The sequence below is a fragment of the Ictidomys tridecemlineatus genome, chromosome 10 (genome assembly GCF_052094955.1).
Source record: "Ictidomys tridecemlineatus isolate mIctTri1 chromosome 10, mIctTri1.hap1, whole genome shotgun sequence".
Taxonomy (NCBI): Eukaryota; Metazoa; Chordata; class Mammalia; order Rodentia; family Sciuridae; genus Ictidomys; species Ictidomys tridecemlineatus.
In genome coordinates, this window is record NC_135486.1 from 109,523,004 (window position 1) to 109,543,306 (window position 20,303).

Here is a 20,303-nt window from a genome sequence, read left to right on the forward strand (position 1 = left end):
TTTCATGTTTACTTTGTAGATGGACTACCTTATAAGAATCCCATTACAGCCAGGCACAATGGTGCATATCTGTAATCCCAGCTGCTTGGGAGGCTGAGGCAGAAGGATCTAAAGTTCAAAGCCAGTCTCAGCAACTTGGCAAGGCCCTAAGCAACTTAATGAGACTCTTTCTCAAAATATAAAATAAAAAGGGCTGGGGATGTGGCTCAGTTGTTGAGCAACCTGGGTTCCATACCTGGTACCAGGAAAAAAGAAAAAAAAAGAAGAAGAATCCCATTAGACTGCAGGTCTGGAGTTAAGTTTGCTGGGATTTTTCTGAATTAATTTGTTATCTGGATCCTCCACTATCCCCCTGCCTCCCACTGCTGAACAGAGCCTGGACATAGGTTTTTTTTTAAAGGAAAAATAAAAGAATGTCTATTTCTTCTCTAGAGTAGTGTAGTTGGGAACAAAAGGAGAAAATGACTTGTTTGGAGAGAAATCTGAGGGGCAGAGCGCTGCTGGCTGCTGTGCAGGTGGTGCCGGTGGAGGGTGCCCTGAGCCCACAAATGGATATGTGGGACTTTAACTTATTTCATGTTCATTTCTGTAAAACAAATTGATTTAATCTGCATACTAATTTGCTAATTCACTTGCTGTGTAGAATTCTCTTGACTAGTTGGTAAACGGAAAAGTAGAAGCACAGTCTAGCCATTTATTAACACTGTAGCCTTGAGCAAATTTCTTAAGCCTCAGTTCCATACTGGAAAATTTGTGCAGTTGTAAGGAGAGTGTGCCTCGGGTAACCATCGAAAAAACCCTACCGGGTGCTTGGCACAGTGCTTAAAGGCCCAAGTGGTAGTGAATGTCAATATCAATATTATCATTTGTGCAAATATCACTGAAACTAAGAGTGGAAACAAAGGCAGAGTCTTGGCATGGACCAAGAAGTTACATTAGAATGTATTTAGTATTAAATATGGACAAATGTTGATAAAGGAATATTGTGTTTTTAAGTTTTACCCTGGGAGGAGTTTATAAGTTATAAGAAATGTACCCTTTAACTGGTCAAGGAAAACCCCCATGGGCTGGGGCTGTAGCTCAGTGGCAGAGTGCTTGCCTAGCATGCATGAGGTACTGGGTTCAATCCTTAGCGCCACATAAAAAAATAAACAAATAAAATAAAGGTACTCTGTCCATCTAGAACTACCCCAATTTTTTTTAAAATCCTATCTTTTGGGGGAGCAGTATCCCCAAAAAAGTGCTCCCCAAAAAAGATAGACTTACCCATCCCCCAACATGCAGTCGTGAAGTAAAGATGGGGGACCTTTGGGGCTGGGGTGGTGGCTCAGTGTAGAGTGCTCACCTAGCATGCATGAGACACTGGGTTCAATCATCGTGCCACATAAAAAAAACAAACTAATGTATCCACCTAAAACTAACGATAAATAAATAAATATTAAAAAAAAAAAAAAAAAAAGATGAGGGACCTAGGGCAGTCACACAGAATAGCCAGAAACTCCAGTATCGTGTGTATTAGATGTCTGACTGGGTTTGTTCCTTTTCCTGCCCAGGCTGCTGTCCTCTGAATAGGCTTATTAGCTTGGTGAGTATTAGGAGTGACTGGAATGCCCTTCCTCACAATGTTCTCTGGGCAGCACAGGGCCCTAGAGAAGGAAGCTGGGGGAGACCTGCATAGTGTCTCCTGAGCTGAGCAGGCTTCCCCTTCTCTCCCCATCTTCATCTCCTCCTCTCCTCTATTGCTCACTGGTGCTTTGGAGGTAGCCAAGGAGCTTTCATTATGAAGGGCTCACTGACCACCTGTCTCCTAGTCAGGCAGTTCAAATGACACCCTTTCTTTCATCCTCCACATCACCTCTTGGTTCTCTGAAAATTTCTAGACTTCTGCACTGCACTTAGTTTACATTTTGCATAATTACAAATTTATATTTTATATACTGTTTTGTTTTATATGTTTATATATAAAAAAATCTTAGACTGGCCTTAAGAGCATAACAATGTCCTATACTTTTAGAAATGCTGGGATATAAGTACTTTTTTAATTCAAAATTTTTTTAGTTCCAGATTCTTTATTAAGTGCAAACCAAAGTAGCTCTTGGTAAGTGACTTGATAATGAGTGGCCACTAAGGCATATGTCCGGAGACTAGTTTGTTTGATGATCCACTTTGACACTTACATGCACTGGTTTTTTGCAGGGCGATCTAAAAGCTTACCTGCGCAATGAGCAAGAGCACCTGCGGGGGGACTCGCAGACCATGCTGCTGCAGAGGATGGCCTGCGAGATTGCTGCGGGGCTGGCAGCCATGCACAAGCTGCATTTCCTGCACAGGTGGGTGTGGCTGGGCACAGGTGCCTCATGCATCACTAGTGTTGTGTCCATAGAGGCTGTGCAGTTTGTGAAAAGGCACTAAGGAACCTTTAGGAGCACAGGTTGTGGAGTGAATCCTTGGCTTAAACAAATAGAAGTAGTTCTTCCCAGTGTCCAGGAAAAGGTTGAGTTGGGTTTTATTTAAACCAATACTAGTGAATAAAACGTCTTAATACAGCTTAAGATCTAGAAATTATTTCCAGAATTTCAAAGAGTTTAAAAAGTGTACATGCCGCAGAGTAGGGAGTAAACAGGCCTAGTCTCCCTGGTGACATCCTGCTTGCTGTGTCTTTTTCATGTCACCTCTAAGCATCTGATTGTACTACTAGACACTGTGTCCTGGTTCACACCCCGAGCAAGGCCAGCAGCATCTTTTCATAGAAGGTCACAGTATTGGCTTCTGGCCAGCTAAACGGTTGGCTTACAGGTGCCAGCTCAGAAGCAAGGGTGTCAAGCGCTTGGATCTGGGGGCGTCCTCGTGTCCAGGGTAGAGGTGGTCACAAGCAGTTTGGGCAGTGCAATGATCCAAGTAGTATTTCTGTTGAAATCTTTCAAGGACTGCATGAAATAACCTCTGCACTTTGTATTTTGTTCAGGTCATTGTTGGTGGTTTTCATAATGAAAACAGCCAAGGGTTTGAGTTCTATATCACATGGACTCTGTTCGGTGAACCCCAAAAGAGATTTCTACTTATTATCTTCCAGGCTTTTGACCTCAGATTTATGTTTAAAAGACAATTTAATTTCTTAGATATCTGGAGAAACCAGGATGATCTCATTAGTTGGCTGACTAAATCATGTAGCTCTTAATAACCCAAAGACCTGAAAGGGAATAACTGTGTCTTGACTTGAGGGAGGTGTCTGTGAAGTATTGTATTTAAAAAAAAAAAAAAAAAAAACAGATTACAGAGTATGTAATATGACTATATTAAAGTAAGACCTGGTTGCATTTGTTAGGAGTGTATGGACAGGCTTAGAAAAGTTCCCCGCTTCATAGTGGGGAAAAAACGGAAGCTAATCTTTTTCCTACACATCTGCATGTTATTTGACTTGCAGTAATGAACAAGTCGTTCTGATAAAGTGTTCTTAAAAGACCTAAAAGGTTATGGGTTTCTTCAGGCCCAAGGTAGAATTCCTTACATAGAACTTAAAATGTAAATACCTGTTCATGTGATAATGGAGAAATCTTGTATTTAGTCTTTGAATCTTTTATAACATGTTAATACCTAGCATGATTTTTATTGTTAATCTTTTGTCAAATACAAATGATTATTGCCTAATACTTGCCTTAGGGATTTTTTAAATTTTGGAGAAGATAACATTTAAAAATCAGAATCGAGGCTGGGGATGTGGCTCAAGTGGTAGCACACTCACCTGGCATGCGCAGGGCACTGGGTTCGATCCTCAACACCACATAAAAGTAAAAAAATAAAGATAGTGTGTACACCTAAAACTAAAAAATAAATATTTTTTAAAAATCAGAATCAGCAGCTTAAAGTTACCAAAGACAGCTAGAAATTGTGTTTATAAAGCCCAAGTACCTTTCACTAGTATATTTTAAAAATTAGCCAAAGTGTCAGTGTAAATTGTATTTTCTTGTGAGTTTCCTTGAGTTAAAGTTTTACCTAATTTAGAGTTTGTGGACTTTAAAAACAAAGATGATAAATTAAATCACATGATTTGGGTTTTATTCAAATACAAACAAAAGCTCAAGATAAAGAAAAAAGAAAATCCTTGAAAGCATTGACAGATTTTTTCAAATATCATTGACAGATGTTTTAAAAGTAGCCCTTATTTTATGTAAAAGTTTGTGTGGGTCAGGATTTTATGTTTTAAGTTCTTTTTTTGTGTGAGTAGCCTATTGTATGGCGTATTTAAAGTTAGGATTTAGAATATTTATTGGTTGAGTTGCTGTGTTGATTGGGTTGAAGTAGAGCAGCCCACCTGTCCATTCCAGGGTTGTCACTCATTGGGAACTGATTGGGACGATCGCCCTGGTTAAGTTTTGTTTTTCTGTAATGTTTGAGAAGAGCCTTATGGCTGGGTTCCAGGCAGCCTGTGTTTCTGAGTGGCCCACCCCAACGGTAGCCTAGAACCCAAGACCACCGTCTTCTGCCTGTGTCCTCTTCCTAAGCAGTAAGATGCCATCAGGTCACTGTAGTGGGCTTAGTGGGAAGTCTCCATCAGGGGACATTGCCCTTGTGCTGGCTTTGGTAGCCGGAGGCTTGAGGAGGTAGGTCCTGGGTGATGTCAGTGCACCAAAGAGCTTCTTCAGAGTATATCTTGTTCTAAAGTTCAAGGTACTTTTTGCTAAGAACACTGAGGTCACTAAGTTTTCCATCCACCAGAGTGTAAGGTAATCAAGCATTATAGGGGCACAATAAATAAGCCCTTGGTAGCCCAATGAGTTGGCACACACCAGTAATCCTAGTGACTCAGGAAGCTGAGGCAGGAGGATCCCAAGTTTGAGTCCAGCCTCAGCAACTTGGCAAGACTCTATCTCAAAATAAAAGGGCTGGGAATGTAGCTTAGTGGTAGAGCACCCCGGGTTCAGTCCCTAGTACTGGGGAAAAAAGACCCTTTAGTTAAGTGTCTTTTTATGTGTTTTTTTGTTGTGTGTGTGTGTTTGTTTTAATAGATTGTACCCTGTGTGTCCATATTGGTAATGCTTACCTTGTCACCAATCAGGGAGCTCTACCTCTGGTCTGGCTATTTTTTTATTTTGTTTAAAAATTTTTTTTTTAGTTGTAGATGGAGATAATATTTTTATTTTATGTATTTATGTATTTATTTATTTATTTTTGTGGTGCCGAGGAGCAAACCTAGTGTCTCAACATGTGCTAGGCAAGTGCTCTACCTCTGAGCCACAACCCCATCCCTGGTCTGGCTGCTTTTTATCCAGTTATTAGGGGTTTTCCTTAATTTGTGTGTCAAATCTTTATAGTCTTAAAGATTCCTTTTAATATTTACTATTGTCAAGATGGGTCTTGAAGGAAAAAATACATACATGGCAATATGTGTGTGTTTGCTTTTAATTCATTTAAGTTCAAATTAAAGCTACAGACAGTGCCTGGCATACAGTGGTGTTAAATGAGAAGAAGAACTAGAACTCTAACATCACTTTGCTTTCCTGATAGAAACGAGGACTCCCCTTCAGGCTGTGCAGTTCTAGTGTCATGGACACCTGTAATGCTCTGTGAGGGGGGATGGGCAAGGGGCGGGCAGGCCAGGCCTCTGTCTTCACTAGTGGACTGATAATGCCAATGCCAAATTCTCCAGATTGATGTAGAGTAATGAAGTCATGGAGCGCTTGGTGTCATGTCCAGCCTGATGACACACTGGGGAAAGAAGTGGGAGAGGAGATGATGATGGCCATGATGATAATGAAGACAATTAGGGGTGGGCCTCAGTTTCCTTTTGGAGTTTTAATTTTCTTGCTTTTTTGGATTAGTAAGTTAAAGGCACATAAACTTCCTAGGATAAGTATTCACTGATTGCACTTACATAGTCTGCAAAGTTCAAGTATAGAGAAGGTGAGAGATAGGGAAATGTATTTAAAGTCAAAGCTACATTCTCAGCTAATGCTCCAGCAGGAGAGTTAAAACTTAGCCATGTTTGGCAGGATGATTACTACATAAAACAGTCTGTGAATACTTATTTGATTATTCTCAGAAATAACCCTATGAACCATGAGGATGGTGCAGCTATTAACCCCTTTTACAGAGCAGAATACTGAGGCTCAGAGTGGTTAACTGTTTCTCTGTGTCAGTCACTAATGCAAGGAGCAGTCTGAACCCAGGCACAAACACCATGTGTGCTCATTTATGCCAACGAAATGAATATGGTCTGGGGTAATCCAGGTAGGTTTTCAGAAGGAGGTGGCATTTTAGTGATCCTAAATGAGAGTAAATTAGAGGATGGGGAGATTAGGAAGCTGCTGGAGAATGCAGTAGTGAGAGGACATGTGTCGGGGAGGAACTGAAGGAAAGGGAGTTGAGGGAGCTCTCAGTAGTCTAGTTTAACTGACATAGAAGGTACACAGCAGCAAGCCGGGGAAGAGAACCGAGGGGCAGCCGGAAGCCAGAGCACAAGGCCTCTGGGCTCAGTCTGTAAGGGATGGGAGGGTGTGTCTCCAATGAGTGTGTCTGTCTGCATGTGTGTACCTGATCATTTGCAATGCAGTTTGGAGTGGTTCGGTGAGAGAAGACAGTACTGACCCAAAAGCCAAATAGAAATTTGTAGGTGGTGGCTGTCCATGGATGCTTTTAATTTTACTTCCTACATAAAAAAAAATGTGTTGGAGGCCAGAGACTGTTTTCTCTCTCATCATGTATTTCACATAAAAATGAGGAAAGGCACCACAGGAAAGGAACCAGTTTAAATTAGTTTAAACCTAGGGGAAAATGGAAGACACAGCTGCACTGAAAAGGTGATTAAAGAGCTTTCTTTAAAAAGGTGCCTGTTCCAGAGGGTGCTTGGTTGACTTCCAGCTAACCTTCAGTGAAGAGAAGACTCTGTTGTATTCAACCACAAAGAAGATGGAAATTTCTACCACACATTTGATAAATCCATCATGATTTTAACAAAGGGTGGTACAACTGGGCACGATGGCACATGCCCTAATCCCAGCCGCTCAGGAAACTGAGGCAGGAGGATCATGAGTTCAAAGCCAGCCTCAGCAACGGCAAGGTGTTAAGCAACTCAGTGAAATCCTATCTCTTAATAAAATACAAAATAGGATCGGGTTGAGTGGTTGAGTGCCTCTGAGTTCAATCCCCAGTGCAAAAAAAAAAGGTATGTTAAAAAAAAAATTATAGACAATTTTTGTTAATGAATGTAGATACATACTAACAAGTTGTATCTAGCAACAGGTGAATAAAACAGGTACAACTTCTAGGCATATGGAATATCTGCGTAATTTATCACATTGGCAAGATCAAAGAAAAGAAATACATCAGTATCATTTAGTTCAGCAGCCATTCCATATTTTAATCTCTAATAGGAAAAAAGAAAAATAATTTATGTAGCATAAGGACATATCATAAGAACTGTTTATAAAACTCAAAAGCAAATATTATAAATGGCAAAATAAAGCCTTTTCAATTAAATTACAAAGACAGAGATTCCCACTGTTTCCATTAATTTTCAACCTTTCTTTGAAGGTACTAGTGAATACAAACATGAGCAAGAAAATCATCAGTTTAAAAATAGTAGTTAAAGCTGGGTGTGGTGGCTCACACCTGTACTCCCAGCAGCTGGGGAGACTGAGGCAGGAGGATCATGAGTTCAAAGCCAGCCTCAGCAAATGCAAAGCACTAAGCAACCCAGTGAGATCCTGTCTCTAAATAAAATACAAAATAGCGCTGGGGATATGGCTCAGTAGTCGAGTGTCCCTGAGTTTAATCCCTGGTACAAAAAAAAAAAAAAAAAAGAAAGAAAGAAAAAGAAAAAAAATAGTAGTTAAGATTTATTGAATGATTTCCAGTTAATAGCTGTTTTTCTCTGTATTAGGTGTAAATACACAGAAATAAGGGTGGAAAAAACTATTCTATGCATGATAATGCCAGAAATGTAAACTATGGGAACAAATTATGTGAGAAAGACACAGAACTTTAAAAAAAAAAAAAAAGCAGACTGTGAACTCTTATTGAAGCATATAAAACAGTACATGGGCAGATGGAAAGTTGTGTCATGATTTATGGTGGGAAGACAACAAAAAGATGTTAGTTAATTAAAAAAATTCCAGTTAGACTCCTAACAGGGTTTTCATGTTTGACAGGGGGGATTTGGCTGAAATTATCATTAGCTTCGCATAGAAGAATAAGTGTCTTAAGGAACCATAAATATGAAAAAGAAAAAAGAAAGGATCATGAGGGAAAAAGGGAGAGCCTACTTTACCAAATATCAGCATATACAGTAGGCCATTATAATAAAATCATGTTTGGGCAGAGAAATGCACTAATAGTGCACGATACATATAGAAAGGGATATGGTTGGGCCGAGTGGGTGCACGCCTGTAATCCCAGCAGCTTGGGAGGCTGAGGCAGAAGGATTGCAAGTTCAAAACCAGCCTCAGCATCATAGTGAGGCCCCAAAACCCTGTCTCAAAACAGAAAAATTGGAGTGATAGCACCCCTAGGTTCAATTCTTAGTACCAGAAAAAAAAGAAGAAAGGAAGAAAGTGAATAATCAACAAAAGTGATATTTCAAGTCAGTGTTAAAAAGGGTGGCTATTTATTAAATGATGGCACAAACCGTTATTGGGGAAATGGACCACCACATTATCCCGTATATGAAGATACAACTCAAAGAATTGTGTTCCCGACAGAATTCTGAAAGATTATATGTATCACATAGGTGTGAGTGAGATCTTCTGAATTAAGATGGGAAACCTAAGAGTTATGAAATAAAAGGTGCATATAGTTGACTATGAAATTAAAACAATTTGTACAACAACAGATAACCATAAATAAAACCAACAGGCAATAGAGTTGGGAAGATGGATCTGCAGTGCAGATAGCAGCTCAAGGGCTACTATACCTAAGACTGAGCAACTAAAGGACCAGCTGCATCTGTTGCTGGTAGGCAGATGAGAAAAGAGTTTTTGTTTTGTGTTACATGTATATTATTACATTTTTTGAAAAGCCATGGGGCAATATCTATATAATTAAAAGTACATATTCCCTTTAATTCCACGCCTAGACTATCCCATAGAAAATGGGATAGCACTAAAACTTCAAAATATGTGTTAGAAATAACTATTGCAGCATTATTTAAAGGGGTTATAAACAGAACAAAAGGAAAACTAAGTGTTCATGGAGGAACAAGAATAAATGTCTGCATTGTGGATTATTATACAGCTATTATAAAGAAAGATTTAGAATTGCTAGACTGGTCAACTTAGGAATTTTCATGTTATATGAAGATGTAGATTAGTAGGCATAAAATTGTGTTTCTGTGAGGCAAATGCTCCTTAATCCCGTTTGTATATCTATGTATGTGTGCATGCGTGTTTTGTATAAAAATAGGGAAAGATTTTTATAAAGAGTCAGGTGAAGTAATGCGTGCCTGTAACTCCCAGTGAGATTGAGACAGGAAGCTCAAAGTTGCCAGCCTGGGCAACTTAGCAAGCCCTGACTCAAAATAAAACGAAAAAGCTTGGGATATAGCTCACAGGTACAGTGCCCTGGGTTCCATCCCTATTACCAAAAAAATATCTATTTGGGTGGTGGAGTGGTTTGCATATGCCAATTTGTTAATAAAAGGTACATGGAAGGGATGGAGAAAGGCATTGTTTTAAAAAAGATTGTACTTCAGGAAGATGCAGAAAGAGCCTAGCATCTCCACTACCCAGTAGTATGGAATGTGTGTGTGTGCATAAGAGGATCCTGAAGGCAGAGCTGTGGACGAGGGAGCTATGTTGGTGTGTTCTGGGAGGAGAAGCATACCACAGGCTCAGCATGTGCAACACCAAGGCAAGCATTGTCAGATGGTGGCCAGCTACTCATCTTGAGTCATACCCAAATGCTCTGTTGTCCTAGGTGAGCCCAGGCACCCTGGGAGAATCAGCATTCTGGGATCTGTGGTAAATACGCTAGCTGCCGTTTTAACCAGTAGTTTGAGCACTGATTAAAATGTGCACACATAAACTGTGCCGGCTCTCTTTGATCCTGGTCTGATGCAGCTTCTAGTCTAGACTTGGATTTGGGGAGCTTGTCTGATAGTTGTTTTGGTAAATGGAATTGCATTTTATTTGGCATCTCACCCCTTCACTTGCGAACCTGTCTGGTTATGGTGCAGGTCCTGGGTGTGAGAGTCTGAACCCTACTTGTTAGACACAGTCTCTGCCCCTGCCCCCCAGCTTACTGCCTTTTATTTTAAGGAGCCTCCAAGTGATACTTTTTTGGGGGGGGATGATTACTGGGGATTAAACCCAGGGGTGCTTTATCACCGAGCTATATCCCTAGTCCTTTTTATTTTTCATTTTAAGACAGGGTCTCACTAAGTTGCCGAGGCTAGCCTATAATTTGGGATCCTCCTGCCTCAGCCTCCTGAGTCTCTTTGATTGCAGAAGTGGCCACCACACCCATCTAGGAGCTCAGGTGGTTCTGGCACACACTGCAGTGCGAGAGCTACCCCACTGAAAAGTGCATAGACTTGTCTTGGAAGATGGCCACTTGGCAGCTTAAGTTGGTCTTGGTCTTAGATGTTGTCGAGCAGCTTCTCCTGTTCCCTCCCTCAAGTTCAGCCTCTTAGCAGCCTCCAGCCGCTCCTGTGTCCACCAGGAGGCTTCGCTTTCTAGGCTCCATCTCTGAGCCATAGTGTACTGGGTGTCCCTGAGCAAAGTGAGGGAGTATGGAGCCCACCCTTCTCTGGCGTCAAACCCTTAGGTGGGCTGTTGTCCAGTACCTGAAAACTGCTTCCTTATGTATTGTGTCCAGTTTTGCAGTTGTGTATAGGGGCCAACAAGCCAGAGCCAGTTGAGACCTATATAGATCTGGATGTCCAATGTGCACTTACCAACCCTGGAGAAAACCTGCATTAGGGGCCTTATCCTATTTTGTCACCTGCCCTCAAAACCTGGCTGGCAGTGGTGTGCCTATTCCAGCCACAGGCACTTTCCTCGGGTTCTGGTCAGAATTTCCCACTCTTGGTACCCAGAGTCTAGCGGCTGCCTGACTAGGTAGTAGGCCCTGGGTAAATATAGCTTTGCTCACCTAGTGGGGATTGACCTGGTCAATCTCTCGAGGATCCAAAGCTCCAGGAAGGTCTCTTTTGCCTCCCCCAGAATCCTCTTGATTTAGTCTTCTGCTGGCACCTCTGCATCCCATCTTAGAGCAGTGCACAGAGGCTCTTCAGACCTGAGCCTTGTTTGTGGCTCTGGGGTGGATGGTGTGGGGAGCTGAGATGCACCTCTCTTCAACCTAACTAGCATAAGCCTTCTTGCTTAATCCTCATGAGATTATTTTTTCCTACAAATTTATTTATTTATCCTATTTACCTGAAAGTGCTATTAAGATTAAATAAGATAATGTATGTTAAGGTTCTAGAAGAATATTCAGTAAGCATTAGACTTCCAATTGTTAATCCCTTTATGAAGAATTCCAGTTACCCTGGGTCACGTATGCACACGTGACGCATGTTGTTTTGGAAACAGCTCCTGCTACCTTTTGCATTGGAGACTGTCTCCCAAAATGGGTCTGCAGACCCAGGGCAGTTCTGTAGTTTCAAGGAGTTAAAAACCAGTGGCAGTACTTCACATGAAACGGCTGGAAACCTTGTGTTCCGAAGCTTCCTGCCTCCTGCTCAAGACTTTCCTGTTCCCTTTATAGGGCCTTAAGTCCCAGGCGGTCATTGTCAGCTGAGCCAGTGCAAGTGCTGCCAAATGGAGTTACCAGTCAGAGCCTTCTGAGAGCTGTTCAGGGCTGGGACTCCAGTAGACACTAGACCTGTTTTTCAACTTGAGGGAGAATATACTGGCTGTGTGTTTGTATTTCCTGACAGGAGCAGCCATTGACGTCAGGGTCCCCCTGCTATGGCACCTGCTGTTTTTCTGTTCTGTAGCTTTGCACATTACTGAACTTTAGGGAGTATTTATTGTTACCAGTTTTGAACCAAGTTATAAGCATTTTCAAGACAGCCATGTTCATTTTTATTTTGCCCCTTAACAACCTTGTGAGTTAGCCATTTCCAGCACCCCAGTTGTCCTGTGAGAAAACCAAGTCTGCTACACAGCATCACATGGTTCTGGAAGAGTGCGGCAGCACGTGAGGGACTCTTCCTGCTGTGCCAAGCTGCAGGCATCTCTGGGGTGGAGGTGGGGAGCAGCAGGCCTGTTTCTTCCCATTGCCTCTGGGTTTCAGATAAAGGAAAGCATTCCTCTCTGCCCTGGGAATGTCAGCTGGGCTGCATTCAAATCTTATAGTGTCTTTTAGAGTAAGAGCCAGAGGCCGCTGCCTGTGTGATTGATTGGTCATCTTGTCTGACCTTCATGCTTGCTATTACTTGAGACCTACACTGAACATCTGTCAGGAGAGACAGGAGAATGGGGTGGGGGGCACAGTCATCCTTGGCCCTGGAGGTGTCTGAATGGCCCTGAGCTCTGAAGTGACCCCATCTGTAGGGGACACCCACACACTTCTGTTGGGGTGCGGGTGTCCAGATTTTACTCCTTATCTTGGAGATGTGGGGAAGGTTTAGTGGGATCAGGTTAGAGGGACCCTTAAAGGTGTTGATTAGTGGTGCTCGGCAACTAGCCTTCCATTCTGTTGTCACAGCCCACAGTGCTGTCCCATTGCCATTGTTGGTCCCACAGATAAAGCTTAACTTTTGCATTTTCAGTTTTCTGCCTTCAGATGGCATGCTACTCCTTCTTCCCTCCCTCCCTGCCCACCCATACGTATGTCTATGTCTGTATATATACATATATCTGTAGAAACAGTCATACATGTATGAGTGTGTATAGATATTTTCTAAGGTCTAAAGCCAAAAATCCAGAAAATATAGCCTGATGTCTGTGAGGGAAATTCCTTTAGAAAAAGTAATTTTTACTTATTAAAGTATATGTTTTTGAAAATTAGCTTATTCTAAAAATAAATTATATAAGTGTATTATTTTATTTTTTAACAGTTTTTAATAGTTGATGGACTTTTATTTTTATTTATTTGTGTGTGGTGCTTAGAACCCAGTGCCTCACGCATGCTAGGCGAGCACGCTACCGCTAAGCCACCACGCCAGCCCCAAGTGTATTATTTTAAATAGGTCTTGAAAGTATGTTCTTTATTCCTGTGTAGAGAGGTAGAGTTCAGAATAGATGAAAGAGTGATTTGGAAAGGGCCTCATATGAAATGTTTGCATAACGAGGGGGGGGGATGAAATATTTTTAATAATGTAGATTATTTCTGGGTGCTTAAAGTGGTAACTTTATTAATCTTTATAATGAGCAGACTTACTAGATTCAATACAGGTATAAAAAATTTTCTTCAGGGAATTCAGCTATTTTAGAATTCTCTTTTGGTCTCATTTAAAACACTGGGGAATAAGCCGTAAATGTGGTTTCAGTGTAGAACATGGTACAGAGGTGATTAGGAAGTTAGTCTTACCAGTCATAGTTACTGGCCACAAATGTGACCTCTCCACTAAGTGATTAGAAATATGGTATGTAGTCCTACTCTGATTTCTAAAGAAAACCTTTGTCCATTGGTGATTTTGAGTATCATTATCCTGGTTTTTGATTCTCCTTGTTTTTGTGTCTGCTGTACTTTCTGTTTGCAGTGACTTAGCCCTGCGGAATTGCTTCCTAACCTCAGACTTAAACGTGAAAGTGGGAGATTATGGAATAGGATTCAGCAGATACAAGGTAAGCCCTGTGTTAAATGTTGCCTCCTTGCTCTCAGCTCTTGGAAGAGTGGGTGAGAGTCTTGGTTGTGGTGCACCTCTGGAGTGGGGTGTGTTCTGTTCATCATAATGGGAGTATTGCTGCCAGTGTGTGATTGGTCTACAGCACTGTCTGTGCCCAAGGTTCTGTGACAACTTTCCAAATACTTTGTTTAAAAAGAGTTGTGCTCTTCATAAATTATATATAGTCTGATGATATGAAACAAATTGTAAAATGAACATGTAAGCAACAGTTATGACTTACATAATAGAATGCACATATCAAATAGATACTTCTCCATTACACAAATCAGTAAAATTTTGGCTCAGATTGAGCAACCTTGGGTTTTGATTTTTATACACTACCATAAACATATCCCTGAAGAAAATAGCAAATAGGTAGCTGAGAGTTTCATTTAGAGTGTGTGTGTGTGTGTGTATGTGTGTGTGTATAGCCCAGCCGATTGAGGTTGTCCCAGCTCCATGCTGTCAGGAGACCCCACCTGTGCCACTTGACCTTTACTTTCCAAGCAGCAACATGAGGATAATACCTATTCAGTCTTACAGGGCTTATGTGTGGAATGGAGCGGTAATGTTTGCAGAATGAATTATGCAAATATAAGTTGGTTATTTGTCACAATTTTCGTAGTGACTGTGGCGTCTCGAATACTTGCTGTATACCATGTACTGTGAAGTAGTTGTGAGCATTGCCATTTAGTCACAAAGGTCAGTAGGTAGGTTTGTGTGATCCCCATTTTAAAGATAAGGAGAAAGCTTTCTCACATTGCTACTTTCTGAGAACCACATCACGGTAACTAGTGGAATGAGGACACGCAACCATTTGTCAGGTTTTGAGGCCCGAGCTCTTGCTCATTAATGGCACATTCCACTGAGTGAGGAAGCCCAGCCTGTGGGGAAAGGAGCTCTGTTCAGGGTCCGTGTTGCTGCAGCAGACACGTCGTACCTTCCTTTTCTAGGAAGGGAGTCGAGGCGAGCATTCATGACTCAGAAACCAGCTCAGGAAGCCGGGGAGGCTTCAGAGAAACTCCTGTCCACTCCCAATGTCTTCCTTCTTGCCCACTTTTATTCTGATAACGTTTTGAGCTGGGTATGAGTTTTCTGAGAATGTCCTGGAATTAAATCATTGAGCTCATGAACAGGTATAATTCTTTTGAAAACTCTGTGTGCTTTCTAACAACACAGGAGGATTATATCGAGACAGATGATAAAAAAGTTTTCCCTCTGCGATGGACTGCTCCAGAATTAGTAACCAGCTTTCAAGACAGACTGCTAACTGCAGAGCAGACTAAGTACAGTAATATCTGGTATGTATCTGTTTTGCCACTTCTTAGGCTTTTTTAAACAAGGACCCATTTCCTCCTCTTTAAGTGTGACAGTATTTGTTTAAAATGGAGAAAACAAAGAGTACCTGATGGTGTAGAAAAGGCAACTCAGTGACATTATAGCAATTATCACAATTGTGACAATATAATTAGCTTTTCCAGTACTGCCTCTCACCAATTTTCCTCCATGAAAGCAGGAACCAAGTCTGTTTTATATTCTGTGCCCTACCACAGGGCCTGGTGTATAGTAAATGTTGAATGAATATTTGTTGTAAAAACCCAAAGGCATTGGACTATCATGTAATATGTGATTTTAATTTATTTTTGCAGTACCAGGGATTGTATCTAGGGGTATTCTACCACTGAGCTATACTGCAAGCCCTATATTTTTTGAGACAGGGTCTTACTAAGGGCCTTACTAAGTTGCTGAAGCTGGTTTTGACTTGGCGATCCTCCTGGCTCAGCCTCCCAAGTTGCCGGGATTACAGGAGTGCACAACCATACCCAGCTGGTCCTACTGGTTCTTGGTGGTACCTTGTTTCCTCTGGGTTTTTTTTATGGTGATGATCCTTAGAAATCTAGAATGAGGCATATTCCTCTAGAGAGGACCTTTGTTTGCTTCTGCTGGGCACCTGGGTGTTCTGCCATGTACAGGGTGCTGCCAGCCAGGGCTTTCTATATATAGCTTGAGGTTTTTTAGATCACTCAGATGATGTGAATTTAGGCTGCACCTCTAGATAAAGGTGAGCTGTGTGGTTACTCTTAGCTCCCACCCCTTACACACACACACACATTTATTCTCTTCCTCTGCCTCCCTCATTGCCTTGGCAGCTTGCCTTGTAGAGACAGGGTTATTTCTGCCATGAGGAAGTCACTCTTTAAGACCCTATGCATTGGGCAGGGTCAGGGCTTTGACCTGTTTACCACTGTCACTCCATCAAATCTCAGGAACTACAAACAGAAACCTAGAGCTTCAATAGATGCCCCAAGGCAAAGGTGATCTTCTGTTCTACTTAGTTCTTTAAGTTCTACATTTTGTCCTGGTAATTTCTACATTCCTATGCATCTGTGCCTTTAAAAAGATGTTTTTTATGCTTCATCCAAGTTTTTACTGCCCTTAGCAGGATGATTTACCTGAAAACATAGCCAATATTTCCTCAGACAGACCTGGCCCTAGTTCATGCCAGGGTGACCAGGAAAGACTTCATGCAGAGATGGGGGCGGGGTGGGGGGAGCTACAGGACTCTTTCTTAGAAAAATGCAAGTTGCTCCTACTAAGAAGGTGGGAAGCTGTGCGTCATGGCTGCTGACAAATGGGGGGTGGTTGTGGCCTGAAAGGGATTTGGTTTAGAATGGGCCTTTTTAGGAGAAGGAAGGGGGGAGGGAGGTAAGTTAGGAATCTGGGGAAATTGAGACAGGTAGACAGATTTGGCCAAAGTCAAACCAGGCTTGGTGGTAATAAACTCATTTTTCATTAATCATACAAAGCCTGTTTGGTTTTAGTATTTCATGTGAATTCTTATTTTCTTTTTTGGGGCCAGGGAGTACCGGGGATTGAACTCAGGGACATTCAACCACTGCGCCACATCCCCAGCCCTATTTTGTTATTTTTTTAAAAAACATTTGTTTTAGTTGTAGATGGACACCATACCTTTATTTTATTTATTTTTATGTGGTGCTGAGGAGCGAACTCAGTGCCTCACACATGCTAGGCAAACACACTACCCGCTGAGCTACAACCCACACATACACACACCCTGCATTTTGTATTTTATTTAGAGAAAGGGTCTCACTGTGTTGCTTGGCACCTCACTTTTGCCGAGGCTGGCTTTGAACTCAGCGATCCTCCTGCCTCAGCCTTTTGAGCTGTTGGGATTACAGAAGTGTGACACAACACCCGGCTGAATTCTTATTTTCTTTCTTTTTTTTTTTTAATATTTATTTTTAGTTTTCGGCGGACACAACATCTTGTATGTGGTGCTGGGGATCGAACCTGAGCTGCATGCATGCCAGGCGAGCGCGCTACCGCTTGAGCCACATCCCCAGCCCTGAATTCTTATTTTCTTCAATTAAATTGTAAACTCTCTAAAGTCACTAACAGTGGGCTGGGAATGTGACTCAGGCGGTAGCGCGCTCGTCTGGCATGCGTGCGGCCTGGGTTCGATCCTCAGCACCACATACCAACAAAAATGTTGTATCCGTCGAGAACTAAGAAATAAATATTAAAAATTCTCTCTCTCTCTCTCTCTCTCTCTCTCTCTCTCCCCCTCTCTCCCCCTCTCTCCCCCCCTCCCTCCCTCCCTCCCTCCCTCCCTCCTCTCTCACTCTCTCTTAAAAAAAAAAAAAAAAAAAGTCACTAACAGTGTCCTAAAATTCTTTTGTACAAAAAGAATGGTCATCTACCCCTAACATATGTGCCAAAGAGGAGAAAGTACTTCTTGCCTTCTGGGTTATATTAGGAGGCTCAGATCCTTTTGTTTACATTGATAGAGATGATCTCTCAACTAAGATACTCAGTATGCTGATTTAAATTTAAAGTTTATTGCACACATTAAATAATCTATTTACTTAATACAGTTTGTTAGTCAAACTGTCTGAGGCTGGGCTTGTAACTTAGTGGTAGAGAGCTCGCCTAGCACTTGCAAGGTGCTGAGTTTGATCCTCAGTACCACATAAAAATAAAAAAATAAAATAAAGGTATTGTGTCCAATTACAACTAAAATGTATATATTTTTTTGTACTGGGTGTAGGGGATGATATTTTCTGGTGTTCACAGCTGTCGTGAATATGGAATTTTTTTCCTACCCCAGAATTCAGTTATTTATTTAGTCTACAACCATTTTGTAGATCTCTTAAACATTCTTTTTTTTTTTTTTTTAGTTGTATATGGACTTAATGCCTTTATTTGTTTTTATGTGGTGCTAGGATCAAACCCAGTGCCTCACACTTACCAGGCAAGTGCTCTACCACTGAGCCACAATTTTAGCCCACTCTTAAAACATCCTAATGGTCTTCCAATTAATTTCTTGGGTTTTTAAAGTTGACACTCATATTACTTCATCCCTATCTCTGTTATCTTCTTCATATTTTTTTGGCATTGGCTAAAACTTCTAGAGTAGAAATGACTAAATGTGAGAAGACAGTCTTGTCCTCCTCGTTTTAATGGAAATGCCTCTCTTTTTGCTATTACTTGTGGATGTGGATTATTGTTTTGAGAGTTTATCATTGTAATTATCTTATTATTATTAACCTCTTCAGTATATATACCTTGTCCTTAAAAACTGCTGTCTATTCGAATAAAATGTGGGTGTTAAAATTTTGTCATCTAAAGGGAGAAAGCCATGTTCTTCTTCCTGCAGGTCACTGGGTGTGACCCTTTGGGAGCTTTTTGATAATGCTGCCCAGCCATATGCAAATCTTTCCAACCTGGACGTCCTCAATCAAGTCATTAGAGAGAGAGAGATGAAACTCCCGAAGCCCCAGCTGGAGCAGCCTTATTCTGATAGATGGTTGGTAACTTCACATTCTTTGTTATCTTTGAAAGACAAGGAAATCGTGCTTCCACAGGTGCTAGTTCATGTTTCCTATTTTCAAACAGTAGGTGTTAAGAAAAGCACTCATTTGTACATTATCCATGACTTAAGTTTTCAGTTAACATGTCTTTCTTAAATTTTTGTGGTACCGTGTATTGAACCCAGGGTACTTAACTACTGTGCCACATCTCCAGCTCTTTTTAATATTTTATTTAGAGACAGGGTCTTGCTGAGTTGCTCAGGGACTCACTAAGTTGCTGAGGCCAGCTTTGCACTCTCCTGCCTCAGCCTCCCCAGCTGCTGGGATTACAGACTTGCAACACCCCATCTAGCTCTTTCTTAAAAACATTCAAAAAATGTTTACAACAAGCAGGAACTTAAGTTTTACATACAATTAAAAAAAAAAACTGCCTGAACTAATTAAAGAAACCAATCGTATGGGAGCTTTCCATTGGAATTGTTTTAAAATGAAGCTGTTTAGGGCATAGTGGCACCTGCCTGTAATCTCAGGAAACTCAGCCAGATCCTGTCTTATAAGTAAAATAAAAAGGGCCAGGCATGTAGCTCGGGAGAAGAGTGCTTCCCTAGCAAGCACAAGGCTCTGGGTTCCATGTCCCATCCCTAGTACTGCTAAAAAAATAAAATTAAAAGAAAAGGTGAAACTGTTTATATATGATGATTAACAGGAGAAAACGTGGATCACATGAAAGGACAGTGTTCAGATTGGCAGTGGAGACTGATTCGTATAATGTATATTGACATTTTCAATATAAATTACTTTTACTTTTTATCACTTTTGTGGGTGTGTGGTGCTGGAGATGGAACCCATAGAGTCATACTTGCTAGGCAACCACCTGTCGCTAAGCTAAATCCCCAGTCCTACAAATTTACTTTCTGTGAGAGACTTTGGATCTGTTCTGCTCCATTTCCAGTTAAGACCAGGTTCGCCTTCCTTCAGACCAGTCTACACCGCAGTCTGCCCACCTGGTGATGCCTTGAAAGCTGGGCTTCCCTGTGTTGGGGCACTGCTCAGCTCCCCAATTTCTAGAGCTGTTTCATCCAGAACATTGTGACGTATACTCTGTAAACCCAATCCTGTGAGGCAGTCTGTCTCCCCGCTGCTTATGGCTGCAGGTTAAGATGTCAGCCATACCTAGCCAACCCCCTTTGAAGACCTAGCCCCTGGTTGCTTTCTCTACCTTCCACTCTTTTCATGATCACAGAAAGCCATGGACCAGAAACTGTTGTTATCCAGGAAATACACGTTAGTTACAACAGCATTTGTCTGTGAATTCTCACAGAATAAAATGAGTAAAAACATAAGAAATACATTCCCCACTTAACATGGGCCAGGCCTGTTGGTGCACACCTGTAATCCCAGCAACATGGGAGGCTGGGGCAGGAGGATTGCAAGTTTGAAGCCAGACTGGACAACTTCACTGGATCCCCATCTCAAAATTAAAAAAAAAAAAAAAAGACTAGGGATGTAGCTCAGTGGTAAAGCACCTTTGGGTTCAATCCCCAATACTTAAAAAAAAAAAAAAAAGGAAAACATAGAAGAACAGTTTCTAAATTCAGTGGCTGAATCATTGCAAAACCACTAGAAGAACAAATGACTAGCAAATGAACTATAGTTGGATACCATGGAGTGTCCCAAAACCAAAAAATGAGTGGGTCAAATGT

At 41.4% G+C, this 20,303-nt stretch overlaps 1 protein-coding gene across 2 annotated transcripts in view; it reads left to right on the forward strand.

Moving 5' to 3' along the window:
* Positions 1–20,303, forward strand: part of Lmtk2 (lemur tyrosine kinase 2) — a 93,096-nt gene that overhangs the window by 57,056 nt on the left and 15,737 nt on the right. Inside the window, exons 7-10 of one of the 2 annotated variants that reach the window (XM_078023711.1) lie at positions 2,197–2,330; positions 13,643–13,727; positions 14,948–15,069; positions 18,447–18,596. In XM_078023711.1, coding sequence (XP_077879837.1) covers positions 2,197–2,330; positions 13,643–13,727; positions 14,948–15,069; positions 18,447–18,596 — 491 coding nt within the window. The remainder of the gene's footprint in view (positions 1–2,196; positions 2,331–13,642; positions 13,728–14,947; positions 15,070–18,446; positions 18,597–20,303) is intronic. The other variant, XM_078023712.1, reaches the window with a different exon arrangement.